The sequence below is a fragment of the Camelus bactrianus genome, chromosome 16 (assembly GCF_048773025.1).
Source record: "Camelus bactrianus isolate YW-2024 breed Bactrian camel chromosome 16, ASM4877302v1, whole genome shotgun sequence".
Classification (NCBI taxonomy): Eukaryota; Metazoa; Chordata; class Mammalia; order Artiodactyla; family Camelidae; genus Camelus; species Camelus bactrianus.
Window position 1 is genome coordinate 36,645,143 of NC_133554.1, and position 19,013 is coordinate 36,664,155.

The 19,013-nt window shown below is 39.1% G+C and overlaps 1 protein-coding gene across 2 annotated transcripts in view; it reads left to right on the top strand.

The window, feature by feature from the left end:
- MYO1D (myosin ID) overlaps nt 1-19,013 on the top strand; it is a 304,051-nt gene that overhangs the window by 133,469 nt on the left and 151,569 nt on the right. For both annotated transcript variants that reach the window (XM_010958323.3, XM_074343045.1), the window contains exon 16: nt 6,067-6,274. In XM_010958323.3, coding sequence (XP_010956625.1) covers nt 6,067-6,274 — 208 coding nt within the window. The remainder of the gene's footprint in view (nt 1-6,066; nt 6,275-19,013) is intronic.

The following is a 19,013-nucleotide window of genomic DNA, read 5'->3' on the forward strand; positions in this document are numbered from 1 at the left end:
GCTGAATTCAAAGTGTATTTATCTAAAATATATATTTATTGAACTGAAAATATATTACCACGAGACAAAGAGGAAGCCTCAGAGCATAGCTGAAGTAAGAGAGTAAGCAAACTGGATTTGGAGGGAACAAGGAATTTTGCAAGTGCATATCTTTACCCACTTTTAATCTCTTTTTGTGCCTGTTTTACTTTCAACTCAAAATTTTTGGTGTGTTTTTTTGGCAGGGAAGACATACTATAAGGACTGAATTATGTTTTATAATACTCGAATAAAAACAGAAAGGATTAAAAAGAATCCGTGAATGTTAAGTATGGTACAAGCTTAAATCTCCCATTCCCACCCCAGAACATTCCCAAATAATGCAAAATATATGTATTTAAAGCCACACATCAAAAGAGGGATTCTCAGAGAACCCTGAAGATGTGACTCATTCTGAAATACGGAAGAAAGTAGACATGAAGACCCAGAAGTCAGCCAGGGTCGCAGTTCTAGGGAGAGACAGCCTTGTGAGGCTTGAGCTGCCATCAGGGAGTGTCCCAGCTGCCGTGCCCATGTTTACCTCCCCTGCAGCACCAGGAGGCCACCTTAATGACTGGGACAAGTAACCACCTCACCAACTGCAAGGCAGACCTCAGAGGCACACTGGCCAAGACTCAGGAAGCAAAAGTAGGCACCTTCCAGGAGGCCAGCCAAGGCCAGGAGGTGCATGGAGGGGCTCTGGGGAAGGCAGTGACAGGCAGGCATCTGAGAAAGACCACGCCTGTGAAAAAGAGACAATACGCTCAACAAGTGAAAAGTGCCACCCTCAAGGAACCGGAGCAAGGAGTAAAAGGCACTTGAATAAGCCTACTTCATGTTCTCAGAGACAGAGGAGAGAATTATGGCCCTAAAATAGGAATATGAGGTTAAAAACAAGAACAGGTAGTTACTAAAAAGAACTAACTAGAGATTTAGAGAATGAAAAGCAGATTACGCACAACGAAAGAGTGATCTGTCCGTCAGTAGAATGAGTCAGCAGTTTGTAGTGTAATCATATCATGGTTACTGATACCCATTAAAGAGAATGAACGGCTGTTACAGCACCACCAGGGATGAATAAAACATCTTGAAAAAGAGGCACCTAAGAGGATATACTTTATGCTGCCATTTCTGTGAAGTTCAAGAACAGACAGACATCCGAGCAGCGCTTGGAAAGGGGGAAGGGCAGAGGGCAGTCTCCTGGAGATTATGGGGACTGGGGATTCTCTCGATTGGGGTGTCAGTTTCAGTGCTTGTAAACATTTTTCAAAACTTGCTGAATCGTATACTTAAACGTGTGCATTTTACTGTATGTAAAGCTTACCACAAAAAAAATTTTTTTTTCAACTAAACTTCTTTTAAATGAATTAATGAGCTAGAGACTTCTCTAGAGAAGTCTCTTCCTGCTGAAGACTTCTTCCAGACCTCATCACAGAGAAACAGAGATGGGAAGTACTAAAGAAAGGTCAGGCTGTGTGCAAGGTTGATCCGGGGGACCAAAAGCCATCCAACAGGAGCACCCGAAGGAAAGAAGAGAGAATAGGGGTCAGCTTGAAAGAATACACTGAGGATAAAACATGATTTTTTTTAATGAAGCTTCAGTAAATTATGTTCACTTTTAGTATGTTAGATGTGAAGAAAAATACTTAGAGCTCTTAGGGAAAAAGGCAAACTACTTACAAGGAAGTGAGGCTCATCCTGACACCAGACTTCTCATTAGCAACATTTGATGCAAACAAAGGAGCAAAATCTTCACAATGAAGGGGAATGAACTTTGTGCTTAGAATTTTACCCCATGCCAAATTATCATTCAGATGTGTGGGTAAAATAAAAACGTCTTCTGACATAGAGAGGCTCAGAAAGTTTACTCTTCATAGACCCTTTCTGAAAAACCTTCTAGAGGGCGTATTTAGCAAGTAAATGCAGAAGGGAAATCATGGAATGCAAAAAAGCAACACTGAACAGTAAACAAATCAGTAAAACTTTTTGTGAAATCTGAACAAGAATCGATTGGGAGCGGGGAAAGGAAGTTTGTTGTGATCATTTGCAACAAAAATCAAAATGGGAGTGAGAAATACAGAAGTACATGAAGGGTACATGAAGAGTTTTGTATTGTTTATATAGATGGTAATTAACTAGACGGAGGAGTATGTATTTTCTTATAAATATAATTTTTACGTATTAAAATTTTCATAACAGTAACAGTAATAGTGCTAACATCGTGAAGTGCTCACCGTATGTACCAGGCAGTGTTTTAAGCAGTCTGCACGTAATAAATCCCTGAAGCTCACGACCACATGAGGAGAGGAGTTACTACCCCCATTTGAACTCGGACAGTGGGCTCCTGAGCCTACAGCCTTTAAGGCTGCTTTGCCTCATGACTGCGGCTTTCAAATCAAAGGAGAGAATAAAATGGAATAAAGAAAACTCAGTCTGTCCAAGAGAAGACAGGGTGAAAAGCAACAACTAGAAAGCACACCTAATCGAAAACATAAAATGAGTGGTTGAGAAAGCTGAAACATTAATAATCACACTACAAGTGTTCAAGATGTAAAAGAATTATAAAAGACTGATGTCCCTCTAACTGATGATGATTTCCGGCGAGATGAGGTCCTCCCCGGTGTCATCTAGGAAGAGCGCTGGATGAGGGGGTGGGTGTGCACCTGGGAAGACAGTCTGTTCCCACCCTGCAGGCTGTGTTTACCTTCCGCTCAGCATAAAATGCGTTTGCTCAAATTGAGAAACTGATGTTTTGTTGTCACACTGATTGAACTAATTAGCAGTGGGACGTGGGGTAGAATAGAAGGTGTGTAGGATGTTGGGCTAATGTTTTCAGTCATGGTGAGAGAAAAAGTATTATTTTCCGCAGTGAATTTGTGCTTTTAGAGTTTGCAGATTTTTTTTTTTTGTAAGCTAGTTTTGAACCTAAAATTTTTACTTGTCACTTTGATTTTCATTCTTTTATTGGAAAAGAGAGAGAATAATTTTGAAGGTACTGATAACCTTAAAAGCTGCTGAAGTTTTTGAGGGAGGTAAAACTAGTTGTCAGAAAGCTGATGAGTGCAGTTTTTAATTTGCAAGTTTGGGATGCTGGTTTGCTGGAGAACTGGGGGCATGCCCTTGACCATGGGGAAGCAAGGAAGGGTGTCGTTACCCTGAAATGTTCACTGAGCAGGCTGGCAGTAGGATTGCTTCCAGTTTCAGCAGTGTAGCTGAAACTTCAGACACACATGCCATTCTTGCCTGTTGACTCCTATTCTAGTTTTATAACAGATTTGGAAGGTTTTTTAATTTTGTTTCCCTTTTTTTCATGTGACATTGTGTAATATTATCTCTCTCTTCGTATTAGAACTCTTCCGTTTGGTTTCTGTTTCTGTCTCTTATCTGGCAAGTGAGAAGCCTTTTAAATGTGTATCCTTTTTTCTTCTTTTCATTCAATAGATGGATATCTCTTTCCTCATAGTGTGGCAGACAGTGTCATAGGCACATGGCGTATGGGTGGGAAACAAAACAAAATCCCTGCCTTCATGGTACCCGTAGACTGACATTCAAGTGGTAAACCCACAAGTCAATATGATTACGAACGATGATGAATAGTGGGAGGGGAAAAAAACCCAGCTGGCTGCCTTAGGGAGGAGTAATGGGGATGAGGGTTGATGGTTGATGAAAGAAGATCAAAGGCTAAAAGATAAGAACAAGTCTCAGCCTTTCAAAGATTAAAAGGCATTCCAGGCGATGAGAACAGCATATGCAAAGTCTCCAAAGCAAGAAGGAGGCAATCACATCATCGGACCCTAAAAAGAAGGCTAAGGTGATTGGCATAGAGTAACAGAAGGAGGAGAGTAGTAAAAAATAAAATTGATGAGAGGCTTTTGAGAAAATTACTCTAGCTGCTAAATATGCAGAATGGATTGGAGAGAAAATGGAAAACAGTTTAGGAGTCTATTGTAGTAAACTTGATGGTGGCCTGAATCAGGATTGTGGCAGTAATGATGAGAATAGTTGAATTTTAAATAGATTTTGGAGATAGAGTCAGTAGACTGGATGGTGGATTAGAAGGGGTGATAGAAAAGAGAAGAAATCAGATATGATTCCCGGGATTCCAGCTTTAGTAACAGAGGACACTGAGGTGGGAAAGGCTGAAAGAGGAGTTTAAGATGCCTTTGAGATCTTTGTAAGCACTGGATACATGAGTTTGAAGCTCAGAACTGGGCTCAGGATAATGAATGCATGAGTTGAAAAATAAAGTGGATTTTTAGATGAAGTGACATGGGAGGGTGTACATAGAGAGAAGAGGGCTTGATGTGAGCCCTGAAGCACTCCAGCATTTTACGGTCCAGTGATGAAGGAACAGTAGCCAGAGAAGAAATATTCAGAGAGACAGAAGGAAGCCAGGAAGAGCATGCTGCCGTGGAAGCTGGGGTGGAAATTAGGAAAAGAGAGAGAGAGTAAGAAGGGGTCAGATGCCTCTTAGCTGTGTATTGTCTTACCAGAAATGTGCAAAGGCCTAGGAGGAAAACATGAAGGCTCCTTAAAGGTGCAGAAGTAGACTTGAACAAGTGGAAAGGTGTCCTTTGTTCTTGGATAGGACAATCTAACATCATAGATAAATTTAATGAATTTAATGTGGGAACCCAATAAAAATACCAGCAAGGATTTGTTTGTCTTGTGATTGCCTTTCCCTGAACTATGAAATTGCTTCTAAAGTTCATATAGAAAAATAAACATGCAGGAATAGCTAGAAAGACCTTTAAAAAAGAAGAGACCACCAGATAGTAAAATATACTTAGAACATCTGTAATTAAAGCCGTGCAGTACTGATGGCAGATGAAAAGACAAAACAATGAAACAGATCAGAAAACCCAGAAATGAGCTGAAGTACACATGAGCATTTAGCATATGAGGAAAATGGCATATTAAATCAGAGGGAGAAAGACTTTTTAGTGCATGGTATCAGAAGTAGCCTTTTGTCCAAAGGTAAAGTTGGATCCATACCTCACACCATATACCAAAATAAACTCCAAATGGATCAGAGACCTAAAGGTAAAAAATGAAAACATACAAGTACTAGAAGAACACATAGGTCAAGTACTTGGTAATCTGAGTGTGAGGAGAGCCTTTCACTTCTCACTGAAGACTTAAAATTTCAGATGCAACATGTGAAAAACATTACTAAATCTGACTCCATGTATTGAACAACTTTCTACCAAGGGTAGGGGGGGAAGTACTGTGGTAGGCAGCCTTCTAATCTGGTCCCAGTGATCTGTCGCCACCTCCTGGTATTCATGCCCTGCTGGAATCCTCTTCTTGTGAGCGTGGGCTGGCCCTAGTGAATTGCTTCTAGCAAAATGGAATATGGTGAAAGTGATGGGATGTCACTTGTGAGATTAGGCTGCAAAAGGCTGTGACTCTCTGCCTTCTGTCTTGCTCACATTCACCCTCGTGAGGAAGCTGGTGTGTACTGAACTAACCTGTGACTGCCCCATGTATCAAGGAACTGTTGGCTGCGTGCATAGAGACTTGAAAATGATTTTTGTGTATTGACCTTATGTGCAGAACACTGTGTAGTGTTCTTTTAGCAATAGTAGTTTGTCTGAAGATCTGCTTGATTTCCTTTGAAACGAGTCGTATTGCTCATAAGCAATGTTAATTTTGTTTGTCCTCCAGTCATTGACCAACTCACAAACCCATGATAAAGGCATCCTTGTTTTGTTTCTGTTTGTAAAGAGAATGCTTCCAAGGTACCCCCTTTACAAATAATATTTGCTGCAAGGTTTTAGTAAATAGCTTTTATTAAGTTAAGAAATATCCTTCTAACCCCAGTTTAGTAACTATTATTATTATCCTGAGGGAGTGTTGTATCTTATTGAAGGCTTTTTCTGTGTCTCTTATCAGGCTAATGAAATTCACCACTATTCCTAGTTTGCTAAGAATTTTTTTTTAATTTCTATGAAGCATCTTGAATTTTATTGAGTAGCTTTTCTCAATCTATTGATACCGTATAGTTTTTCTCCCTTAATCTGTGCCCTGGTCTTTTTTTTCATCCAGGTACAAAATGATCTCTGAGTTCACCTGGCCCAACCATGACCTTCCTTCAGACAAAGAGGCTGTTAAGAAACTGATTGACCATTGTGGTTTTCAGGATGATGTAGCTTATGGGAAAACCAAAATTTTCATTCGAACACCCAGAACATTGTTTACCTTGGAAGAACTCCGTGCCCAGATGCTCGTAAGGATTGTCCTCTTCCTACAAAAGGTAATTTTATAGTTTACACATAAAGATAATCCTTTGCTTTTATGCTCTTAAAGATTAGTTGAATGCTTTCTTTGATTCAAGAAATGTTCACGATGGTATATTTTCTGCATCTGTGCATATCTTAGAACATTTTCTGTTGCCTTCACACATGGGAAACTTACTTGGCTGCTTGAGCTCAGAATTATTTTATCCTCAAAACTCTGAAGATATTTTGTCTTCTGGTATTTAAAACCAGAGAGATGTCTGAAGCAGTCTGGTTTTTTTTTTGTCTGTTGTAGTGAACTGAGTTGTTTCAGCTTAACTGCATAAAGAACTTTTTCTATCTTGTAATTCAAGAGCTTGGCTGGCATGTTTGAAACCACCTCCCTCCCCCGTCATGACCCACCACGAGCCCTTGCCCAAGGTGGGGAGTGCTGACTCAGCGATGCTCATAAGATCATGGGATCTGTCATCATTGATCTGTGCAGGGGCCCTTCTCATTTCATTCACTCGCTCAAGTGCTTCTGTCTATCCTCCTTACCCATTTTCATACCTTCTGCATGAACCACTTTAATGGAAAAAATTATATATGCATAGAAAGAGAAATCACGTGCTTCTGTGAGAATGACTTTGGGATGTGTATCTTAGGAGAAAGGTGGCTGAGTCATGGGTATAGGCAGACCTAATTGGTGCGAGTGGTTCCAAGCTCCTCTCCAGAATGACTGCCAGTTGGCACACTACCAGCCGTATATGGGGGTTACCGTGTGCCCATATCTTCACCAGTATCACCCAGATACCTAAATTTTACCATACTAACAAATATAATGATACCTTGTTGCTGTTTACTTTGTGTTTCTTGGATTACTGTTGAATTTGAGCATCTCATTAAATGTCTGTTTGCTTTTTGGATTTTCCTATAAACTGCCTGTTCATCTCTTTTATCTGTCTTTCTACTGGAGTTGGTACCATTTTCTTGTTGGTTAAGAGGAATTCCTTAAATATTTGAGACTTTCATCTCTTACTCACTTTAGACATTATAAATATATTCTCCTTTTCTGTACACATTCTTATGAACTTTCCAGTATGCTTTGTTGAAGAAAATCCTTCTTTCTGACATAGTCAAATTCTTCATTTTTTTTTTGCCTTATGTTTTGTGATTTGGAATTTTGTGCAAGAGGGCTTTCCTTGTCTCTAGGTCACAAAAGGACTGTCCTACATTTTCTGTTATGAACTGTACAGTTATACCTTTCACTTTAGGTCTTTAATCCATTCAGAATCTCCCTATGTATGTGGTTTTACATAGAAATCCAGTTTCACTTCTATATGGTGAGCTTGGTGAGCAAGTTTTCTCAATACCATCTACTAACCAGTCTGTCCTTTTCCCATTCATTTGTGGTGCCACTTCTATTATGTATTCTGTTTTTATATATTGTACATGCTGTGTTCTGTTTCTGAGAACTCTGTTCTGTTCTGCTTTTATATCTGCCTGTTTCTGCACTAACGCCACTTGGTTCTCTGGTAGTATGTCTTAGTACGCAGTCGGATAAGACCATCTTCTCTTCTTTATTAAGGTTGATTACCTTATGCATAGACCTTTATTCTGTAATATAAATTTTAATGTGTGTTTAATGAGTTCATTAAATTCAACAATACTTTTTATTAGAATCGCACTGAATTTATAGATTAATTTGAAAGGATTAACATTTTTATAGTATTAAATCATCTTAAAAGTATGGAATAGGCTTATTTAAATCACTTCGTTGACTTTTAGACTTGGAAAGGCCTTAGGAACTCATGGATAATTCCTAGATACTGTTTTTTGTAGCTGCTGTGAAATTTTTTAAATTACATTTTCTAGATGGCAGTGTCGGTATAGAGAAGTAATACTGTCTTATGTTGGTTGATCTGTATCCAGAATGAAACCTTCATTGATTCATATTTGTTGATTCTGTTAGTTTTTCTGGGTAAGAAATAATAACCGTGTGCAAATAATGAAAGGTTTCCCCTCCCTTCCAATTGAGAAGATGTTTCTAAGTATTCATCTCTTTCACTTATTTTTCCTAGAACTCAGGAAAACTTTTGGAGTGGAATACCAAATTCTTTTTCACCTTAAAACAGTTTCCTTCTCTTAATTTTTTTTTTTGAATATTGCTTTTACTCAGTTCTGTTTTGTTTCTCAAGACGGCTTGTAAGTTTGCAAGTTGACTGCTTTTTGTCTGCCGTGGTAGCTTACTGTCACACATCTGTTCTTCTGTGTAGTCAGATCCCTACCTGTGATCTTCATGCTTGCCGCTGGTAGTTTTGTTGTTGTTTACAGATCTAATGCTTTGTTTTTTTTTCCTTTATACCTACCCAAGAGGTTGACCAGGCTCAGGGTTTGGCTGCTGGTGAGGGTGTGTTTATTGGCTTATTTTGGACTGCTCCCTCTGTTATCTGTTTATTCGTATCACTGGCCCATTCTTCTATTGAGTTGCTTGTCTTTTTCTTGTGAATTTGTGGGAGCTGTTATCTTCGTGTGCTGCAATTATTCTTCCCAAGCTATCATTTGTCATTTGGCTCTGTTCATGGTATACTCTTTGACATGAAGATTTTTCACTTAATACAGTGAAATATGTCTTTTTCTTTATAGCTTTCGAGTTTCTTCCCCCCCAAAAATTACAGCTCTGGGATTTAGTTTTGTACATGGTGTGATATTAAGGGTCCAGCTCTGTCTTATTCCAAGTAAATAACCAGCTATTCTAATTCCATTTATTTTAAAAATTTCTCTTTTTTCCACTAAACTGAAATTCCACCTTTGTCTGATATTAAATCCCCGTATATGCTTGAATCTATTTCAGGGCTCACTATTTTGTTCCATAGTCAGTTCCTTTGCCAGTATCAGACTGTGTTTATTACAGTACCTCATAAGAGGTTTTAACAGGTGGGAACTTGGCTTTCAGTGTATCTTTATACCTTTTCTGTGCCTTAATAGAGATTCAGCAGCAAGTTGGAAGCGGCAATTGCTTGTTCTTAAAGGAATAAGCTGTATAACCACCAAGATCACAGAGGAGACAGAAACTGTGTCACTTTCTAATTCGTAAAAAGAATTTATAGTTCTCCACTCTCACCATCTAAACCATTAACCCCTCAGTGTCAAGAATTGCAGGTAATCTGTATAGTGCATCTTGTCTCTCTTCATATACTTGGTCATATGCTTGACATTTTAGAGGATTTTTGACATTGCTAGAATTACCTTTTTTTAAAGAAGTAACCGTCTCGACTTTAAAGAGTTTTACTGGTTTTATAGTATATAAGTAGTAGCAATACAAGTTCATGTAGAATCATGAAGGAAATCATTTTATATTTTTAAAATATAATTTTATATTGTATGTGAATTTAAATCATATCCTACCGTTGTTGTATAGTATTTTTGCTGTACCTTTACAAGTGTCAACACTTGCATGTTTGCAATAGCTGGCTTGACCCTTACTGTGATCTACTAGAGTCTCTTCAGTCCGCCTGCTATTCGTGGACGTCTGGCAATTTCCAGTGCTTCACTCTGGCAGGTCCCACCGTGGTGCACTTCTCTGCTTCCTTAGGGCAGTGCCTGCCGCCAAGTTCAATAACGATACCTGTCGTTACTACTTCTAGTTCTGCTATTACTACTATTAAGGATTTGCAAGCATCCTTGATTATTTTCTTGGGATAAGTTCTCAGACACAAAATTATTGGTTTAAAAAATAGATGCTTTTAAGATTTTCTATACCTGTTGTTAAATGCCTTCCAGAAAGATTGTGCCGGTTTATGCTCCCACCGACTAATGAGTGGAAGAGCTTGTCTCGCTGGAGCACTGGCTGGCTCTTTTCATTCTTATAAATACACTTTGTGAAAGACCTAAATCCTGAATGTTTTGCCCGAATACAGGCAGACCTCAGAGATACTGCGGATTTGGTTCCAGATCACCACAAATAAAGCAAATATCACGGTAAAGCAAGTCATACAGATTTTTTATTTCTCCACGCATATAAATAAGACTTTTTTTGTGGGGGGGTGGGCAGGTTAATTGGGTTTATTTATTTATTTTTAGAAGAGTAACTGGGGATTGAACCCAGGACCTTGTGCATGCTAAGCATGTGCTCTACCACTGAGCATACCCTCCCCCTCCACACATATAAAATTTGTTTTACACTATACTGTAGTGTGCTGAGTGTGCAGTAGAATTATGTCTTTAAAAAGTACATACCTTAACTTAAAAATGCTTTCATTGCTAAAAATGCTGTCATCCGAGCCTTCAGCGAGTCATAATCTTTTTCCAGTAGTTACGTCAAAGACCACTGATCACAGATCACATAACAAATCTAATAATAATGAAAAGCTTGAAATATTGTGGGAACTACTGAGGGGGATGTGACACAGAGACAAAAAGTGAGCAAATGCTGTTGGAAAAATGACGCCGATAGACTTGCTCGATGTAGGGTCGCCACAAACCTACCATTTGTAAAAAAAACTCAGTATCTGTGAAGGGCAGTGAACTGATGTGTGCCTGTATTGGAAAAATCTTTTTATAGGAATCCCCAGTTGTAGTATCCACATCTTTGCATCTTTGAATTAAAAGGAATGAATCAGTGTAGCCAGTAGGATTTTCTTGAAGGTCATTCTCTCTTCCTTTCAATCGTATGCGGTTGCTTCACTTACCCACACACCCTCCACTTGGGAGTTTGTGTGTGTTCTTTACATCCCATTTGAGTGAGAAATCAAATAAGGTGGTATTTCTAGACAGCACAGAAGAAATTGACATTTTCAGAATTACAGCCTTAAGCAAGGCGGTGCTGAGACATCAGTCATCAGTTCAGCAGCAAACACATGGGGCTGAGTCGACGTGTATAATGATTGTTACTCAGTGTGTTGTGAGGCAGATCTGTCCAAGCTGATTTCCTTGTAGCTTTTTCCCTTCTTCACCCTGGACCTTTCTGGTTTGGGGTTTCTTACCATCTGTCTTCTGTGTGTTGTTTTCATTGATTCCCAGAAAACAAGACACTTCCTTGTTGTGTGGCTGAGGAGATCCTGAAGAAAGGCTATACATTTTATAGATTTTTAATGAAAATATCATACGAAATGCATTACAAAGCATCATGATTCTCTAATATTCTGTACCCCTTTTGTTTGAAATATTTTGCTGTCTTGAAAGAGGAGTGGGGTATGGAACTTCTCAAGAAACTCCCTTTTTTTTTCATTCATGTACAGTTTTAAGTGTATGTTCTCATCCGAAAGAATCATAGAGCAACATCAAAATCATCATATAAGGTGATATGAAAAGTGGATTCTCAAAGGTAGTTGGAAAAGTATTGGGGAAATTTATCTTTTGTGTGACCATTACCAGCAAATTTGGAATAAGCTGATGGATTTGAAGAGTGACTCGGTTGACCCACCTGTGAGACAGGTTGGCACTTTTGTGAACTGTGTCTTCCCTTGGGGGAACTAGGCCTTTCTTAAAGGATGTCTAGCATCGATTACAGACAAAGATCTTTTTTTTTAAACATTTTTTATTGAGTTATAGTCATTTTACAATGTTGTATCAAATTCCAGTGTAGAGCACAATTTTTCAGTTATACATGAACATACGTATATTCATTGTCAAAAGTAAGTTCAAAATGGCAATAAACACACATCTATCATTAATTACTGTAAAAAAAAAAAAAAAGACAAAGATCTTAATGGGTCCCCACGTCCCATACTGGCGCCAGTTCAGGTCCCACAGCTTTGATCCTAGCTCTAGGAATACGTTGTCCTTTCCAGTGTGCCCTGTTATAGTTATGAAGTCGATGTCCTGCCTGTATCACGTCCCGAAGGCTTCTCGACATAGACTTTCCTTCTTAAAATAATAAGGCTTTAATCATTTTCATCCAGGCAGTTTGTGGTCACCCTGAGATCAGTTATAGCTCCCAAATTCCACAGCAGCAAGAGCCGCCAGCCCTTTGGAAACTTAAATCTTGCTAGCCTCTGACCTGTTCCACACTCCACGCCATGAGTTTTTCTGGTTCTTACTTCAGTCCTAAATGCGGCTCTCAGTTGTCACGCCATGCCAACGAGCTGTGCGGTTCAGATTCAAGCTCAAGTCTAGAACCAGTCGGCCTTCTTCTGTCATAGTTACATGAAAGCACAGGCTTGTTTACATGGGAAATTACAGAAGCCTCGTGCTATAATGTTCAGATGCATCCGCCACCTAGGTCCCTTGGCTCCCAGGATTTTATTTTTGCTTGTCTGGTGGCTGCCTGATTAGAGGATGGTTGTGGTTTGATTATTAGGTCATAGCAAAATGGGAGCAATCTCAAGGGCAGGATAGGAGAGAGTACAGAGGAATGAGCGGAGGAGAAAGTGTGGAAAGGATGTGGAAGAGAAAGAGGTAATGTAACCCTGAGAAAGGAAGGAAGGACCTCAAGGAGGTGAAATAAAATAACTCAGAATGTGGGCTAAAATGGTAATGTGACCGTCGTTTCTAGTTTTATGTGCGGTTCAACATGGAATTGTAGAGCAGCTAATGACCTTTTCTTTTTTTAAGAATACAAGATAGTAACTTCAGCAGTCCACTAGCAAACTGGTATTGTGTGACTATTGTACAAAAATAAGGCCACCTGATTTTATCTATAAATCCTCCGTGTTTTTAAGCACACCACGTGTGATGTTTGATAAAGGTCGTAACAGAAGCACGTAAGATCCAGTGTCCTTTTAAGAGGGCACATGGGAAGATTTCTTTTTGTTCTTATGCCATTATTTGTTGTACTGGGCTGCTGCCCTCAGACTGGCAGTCATACTATGGGATGGAGGCCACACTGCTGTAAAACCTCCTTGAGATATTTCCTGGAGGAGTGATACTGAACATCCTTGAAATGTTCCTGAATTTTTAATGGGACTGCTTCTAATGGTTTCTATTTATGCGTGCTACTGATCGAGCTAGTACATTTGAACATTTCAAGGAGGAATCCATCTATTCCAGTTGTGTTAAGAGTACTTTTAAAATCAAGAATACTAAGTGAAGTGACCCAGAAACAGAAAGAAAAATACCACGTGATATCACTTATACGTGGAATCTAAAAAAAATGACACCAATGAATTTATTTGCAAAACAGATGTAGACTCACAGACATAGAAAACAAACTTATGATACACAGGGAAAGGTGGGGGGAGACAACTGAGAGTTCAGAATTTGCAGATACAAACTACTACATATAAAATAAATAAACAACAAGACCCTGCTGTATAGCACAGGGAACTATGTTCAATATCTTTTAATAGCCTATAATGGAAAAGGATATGAAAAGGAATATATATATATGTAACTGAATCATTATGCTGTACACCAGAAACTAACACAACATTGTAAATTGACTATACTTCAATTTTAAAAAAAATAGATGTTGAACTAAATAGAATTGCATCTTAGGTATCAAGATGCACATGTAATTTTTTTTCTCTTTGAACTATCAATATGGAGAATTCTACTAATCAATTCAGTGTCAGTGTCACGTAGGTCTCAGCAGGATGACAGACTCTTCCTTTTTCCATATTTTGGAAAACGGAAAGTCTAAACAGTGTTGGGGTTCATCTGTTCAGGTTGAATTTGGTGTGAAAATGTGTGAAAGGGGGCATTTGTTGGAGCTCTTCAAAGGCTTTCTCTAGTTCCTTGTAAGACGGTCTGTTTCGGATCCGTTTTTGAATTTATATTTTCTTAGAAAATCATCCAGTTTCTCAAATTTAATTGAACAGACTTAAACGAAGTAATCGCTCATGTTTCTTTTCATTTCCTTTGTGTCTTTAGTCAGTCCCCCGTGTCATTTCTTATTTTTTGTGTGTTTGATCGGTACTCACTCTCTTTTTTCTTTATGAACTTTAGTTCGTGAAGCATTTTACTGTGTTTTCAAAGAATTAGTTTTCTCATTTATTAATTCCTGCATTTTCTTATTTCTGATTTATTAATTTTGCCTTTTATCTTCATCGATTTCTTCTTTTTTGGAGTATAAAGAGAAGACACAAGCAGGAGATTATCTTTCTCTAACTTCTGGAGCTCGGCACTTCGTGCATGTTTTCCTTTCACAGTTATTAATAGTGGGCTATGGAATTTGTTCTGAGCGCTACTTTTGCTGTATCTCTAGGACCGCATACGTTATTTAATGTTTAGAGTTCCTCTTTCCCAAAAGAGTTATTTAAAAAAAAATGTAAAGATCATTTCCAAGTGATTCATGCTTTGAGTGTTTTATTTCGTTTTCCAATTTTGTTATTAATTTTTAGTTTTACTGAATTATGATTATGGAATGTTAAATGTACTATTTCTAGTTTCTGGAATTTATTGAATTTTGAGGGTCTAGTGTTTTAAAGGTCACTTTTTTAGTACAGCTTGAAACAAGGTGTCTTTTCTTTTCCTTTCTTGATATTTCTATTATGAAAAATAGCAAATATTCACAAAAGTAGAAAGAAAGACCCATGTTCCCATCTCTCAATTACCCACGTTTAGCCATTCTTATTTTACCCAGTACACACCTCGTGCTCTTATGTGTGTTTGTTTGGTTTGGTGCTTTTTAAGGGAAATCCCAGATTTATTATCATTTTGCCCTTACATACCAGTATAACCTTTCCAGAAGGACTTTCGTAGACCACTATCGCACCATATAAAGTTAACAATTCCTTTACATCACCTAATGTGTAGTTTGTGTACACTATTCCCAGCTGACTTAGAAATGTCTTTCCACAGATAGCAGCAGGAGCTGAGGCCCTTTTGAGAAGGGAACACCCTCGTCATTATCGTGTTATGATTTTTCAGTGACATATCATTTCATCCTTTAAGAGTGTAGGTTTTAAAGGTGGCTCACGTATCACAAGGACTGCCCTGGTTGGTTTGTCCTAATTAACGATTTAACGTTATTTGTACGTTCTTGTATTTATTGGTTAAATTTGCATTTTGCATGCTTATTGTTGGGTTATAGTACAGCCCCTGTGGCAAGAAGGAGCTTGGGAAGAATTAAAAGGGACTCATTAGAGCACAGACATATAATGAAAATAGTAAATTCTGAAACTGAGAACGGTGTCATCACCATTAATTGTAAGCAGTCTCAAAGGTCAGTAGAGGCCTGAGCATAGTAATTTTGTAAACCAGTCAGAGAAAAAGTGTGAATAGAATCCTTGTCTGAAAATTGGATTGTCCTGGTGTAGTGATTCGCGTGCCCTACTCCCTACTGTACTGTTTGCTGTGCAACTTTGTCAGGCAGTGGCGTGAAGCCACGGGGCTTTCACATCGTCTTCAGACAAAGTTCGCTGGCTCCTTTGTGAAACCAATCAAGTATTTATTTCTCGGGCTAAAAGCAAAATGATTATCTCTCATAGGAAGTTGATTGCTTTTGACCTTGGAGTTAAAAAAAAGAAAAAAGAAAAACTACTAGTATATTAGCTAATCTTTACTGAGTGACATGCTGTATTCTGGGCACTTTACGTACATTAACTAAATCTTTACAAGGGCCCGGGGAATGCGTGTCTGTTACTTTTTTCATCTAGTAGGAAAGAGAAGCCACTGAGTAGCTGAGTAACTTGCTGGAGGCCACACTGATGGCAAATCCCACAACTGGGATTTGAACCCAGGATTCCAGCCTTCTGCACACAAGTTCTTAACCCGCTGTTCACCTGTGGCATCAGTCAGTATGCACTCTGCATAGGAAACACGGGCATGAGTCACACTGTGGGAGAGAAGTTCACAAAACCTGCCACAAAGATGATGATGGCATCGTGCTTAGAGAAAAAGGAGAACGCGATTTGGCAGAATTCCTGTATTGAATGACCTTGGTCGACATCTAGTGATGTCTGAGTCAGCTACCACTGAGTACGTGAACTAAGACACATCTTTACCACAACTGGAAGGAAACACTGATGTTTCCTGTACGAAACCATGTGCATCAGCTCTTGACATGTGTGCCATCATGAAAAATGATCAGCGACTCTCTTTTACTGAGAATACATGCTCCAGGAGAAGATATTTTATTTGCTTTGGTAAAAGTGACTTTTGAGCCGTGAGTGGGTTGGGAGAGGTATATTTGGGTGACTGTGGACAAAGCATAACTGAATTACAGGAAGGGTGGCAGGAGGCGTTGCTGGGTGGTAAGAGAGGTTGTCCCCAGTGCCAGTCCCCTCACTGCTTTATATATATACAGTGTATATATGTATATACACATATATATACGTATATATTTTTATATATATGTGTGTGTATTTTTTCCCCTTAAAGATAGCCCCCAGCCCTTACAACTTAAGTTTGCAAAACTTCAGGCAGGATACCCAGACTCAAGCCAGGGAGGCTCAGGGAAGTTCAGGACTGGTCCTCCTGGCAGCATCTTGGAGTACTCCACAGGGACCAGAAGCATCTGAGCTGGAGGCAGAAGGCCTGGGCCACGCCACTCAGGTTTCACAGTAATTATGTCAGAAACCACAGCCATGAGATTCATCCAAATCCCCAGAACACCCACTGATCAATAGAAATATAATGCAAGTCACATGTGTAACTTTAAATTTTCTAGTGGCTACATTTAAACAAATAAAAATAATTAGGTGATAATAATTCTAATGATATATTTTATTTAACTCAGTGTATCCAAAATAGTAATGAAGTCCTTAAAATCCAGTGTGTACTTCATCCCAGTTCAGCCTGGCTGCATCTCAGCTGCTCCCTAGCTCCATGTGACGATGGCTACCATATTGGGTAGCACAGATAAGCCCTCTGTCTCTAACTTCTAGTCTATGTATATTTTTTTTTCCCCAAGGGAGATATTTATGGTCAAGAATATGCAGCTGGACCTTAGCTAAGTACTGAAAGAAATAAAGGAAAATGTGCCTCTGATTATAAATGCTGGCCATTGACTGTATGTCTTTTCAGTACAAGGTGACAAGAAACGAGTAGCAATTGTCCTTCCCAACACCATGATGTGGAAGAATGGCGCTCACATGCATGTTTAAATGAGTGATAAACATGGATTTGCCCATCCATTACTGAATAGGGATGTGAAAATGAGCAAGACAAGGTTCCACATAGAGGAAGCTAACAACCCAGTCAGGAGAGAGATATGTTAGCACTCAAACCCATGCAGTGCGGTAACTGTTGACACCACTGAGTAGACAACGACTGCCAGGTGGGCTCAGAGAAGAGCCCCCTTCCTGAGCTGGGCAGAGAAGGCTTTCCAGAATAAGAGGTGCCACAAAGTTTGAGAACCACTCTTAGATGCACATTTCACTTGGAAGCCCATTAACAGGGAAGACAGATCTTAATCTGTATTTCATAAACCATTATAGAGCTGGATCACTGACGTTATAGCAGGTTAATTGTCACTAAGGTTAGTGGGTAAAATAAACTTCCTGTGACAAAAATAGGAAACAAAATTTTCTACAAAAATATTCAAACATACCTTTTGCCATAATAAACATACACTAGTCTTTGTCCTTGAAATGACTGAAATAGCCCTTTCAATGTTACAAGAAAGTTCTTTACCCTTCTTAGAGAAGAGCCACACCACATGGGTAATTAGGAGGCAGACGTACATGGCAGTCCTGCAGCTCATGATGACAGAATTAAATTTAGATTTGACTTAAATTTTGTCACAAGTTTATAGATGTTTACTAAGCTTTCCCTTATTTATCTAACAAGACATAAAGAGCTAGCTCAGGCCTCGTCTTCTCAAAGCACCCAGGGCAACCAGCTTTCCTTCTGTCGTGGTTCCTCGTGAATGGCTGCTAGTCTACACTGGCAGCCTCTGATCTGATCGTTTTGTTATTTTGTCATGGCTCATGTTACTCCGTTTCCACACTATACTGTACAAAGTCTCTGAGACTAAGATTTTTCCACTCAGCGTGTTTTTAAAATTTCTCCAGGTCCGTAGTTGCAGCTCTAATTTAATTACTTTTACTTCTTTATGCTATTTTGTTATTAAAAAGTCACTATTTTCCTGATGATAGTTACTTAATGTTTCAGTTTGTGTTATTGTAAGTAATGCCGCAGTGAGCATTTTCGTACATAGTTCCTTATCTACAAGTGGATACGTCTGTGTAGGGCAGCTATTCCCAAACTTTGAAGAGCCCTAAGAGCTCAGAATTCTGGGAAATTCAAGAACATACAGGTGTACATTCCATTCAGATTGATGATGTCATCCCATGGGATGTAGCCTCTGGAAAACTCCAGTGTAGACTTAAGAGAGGATGAGAATTAGAGGCATATGCCTGCTAGGATTATTATGAAATTAGCTTTTATCTTGAAGGTCCCCTGCAGGGATCTCAGCAGTGCGCAGGTTCCCAGACCACACCTTGAGAGCCCCAGCCTAGAAAAGATACTGCGGATTGCAAAGGCTGAGCGGTAGGGTCTGCACACTTTTAAGAGTACTGAAGATTCCCTGGTTGCTTTCCAAGAGCATTGTACCCACTTACTCTTACCCAGAACCATGTAAGAATTTTTATTGTTCCACATCCTTATCAACCATTTGGATTGTCAGAATTTTTCATTTTGACCAATCTAATACTGACCCCTGAATATGTCCTTTACTTTCTTGCAAGGTCAGGTCTGCATAGGGGTGTTTTTTTACATTTCTCTGGCAGCAGGGATACCAGATTACCTCTTCGGCCACATTTTTTTTTTCTTACTTGGTGGAAGTCCCATTGAAAAGATTAGGAGACAGAAGTGATGTGGTCACAGTTTTCAAGTTTAAGTAGACCTGTGTCAAGGGGGAATTAGAAACCAGGACTGGAGGCAGGATGGCCA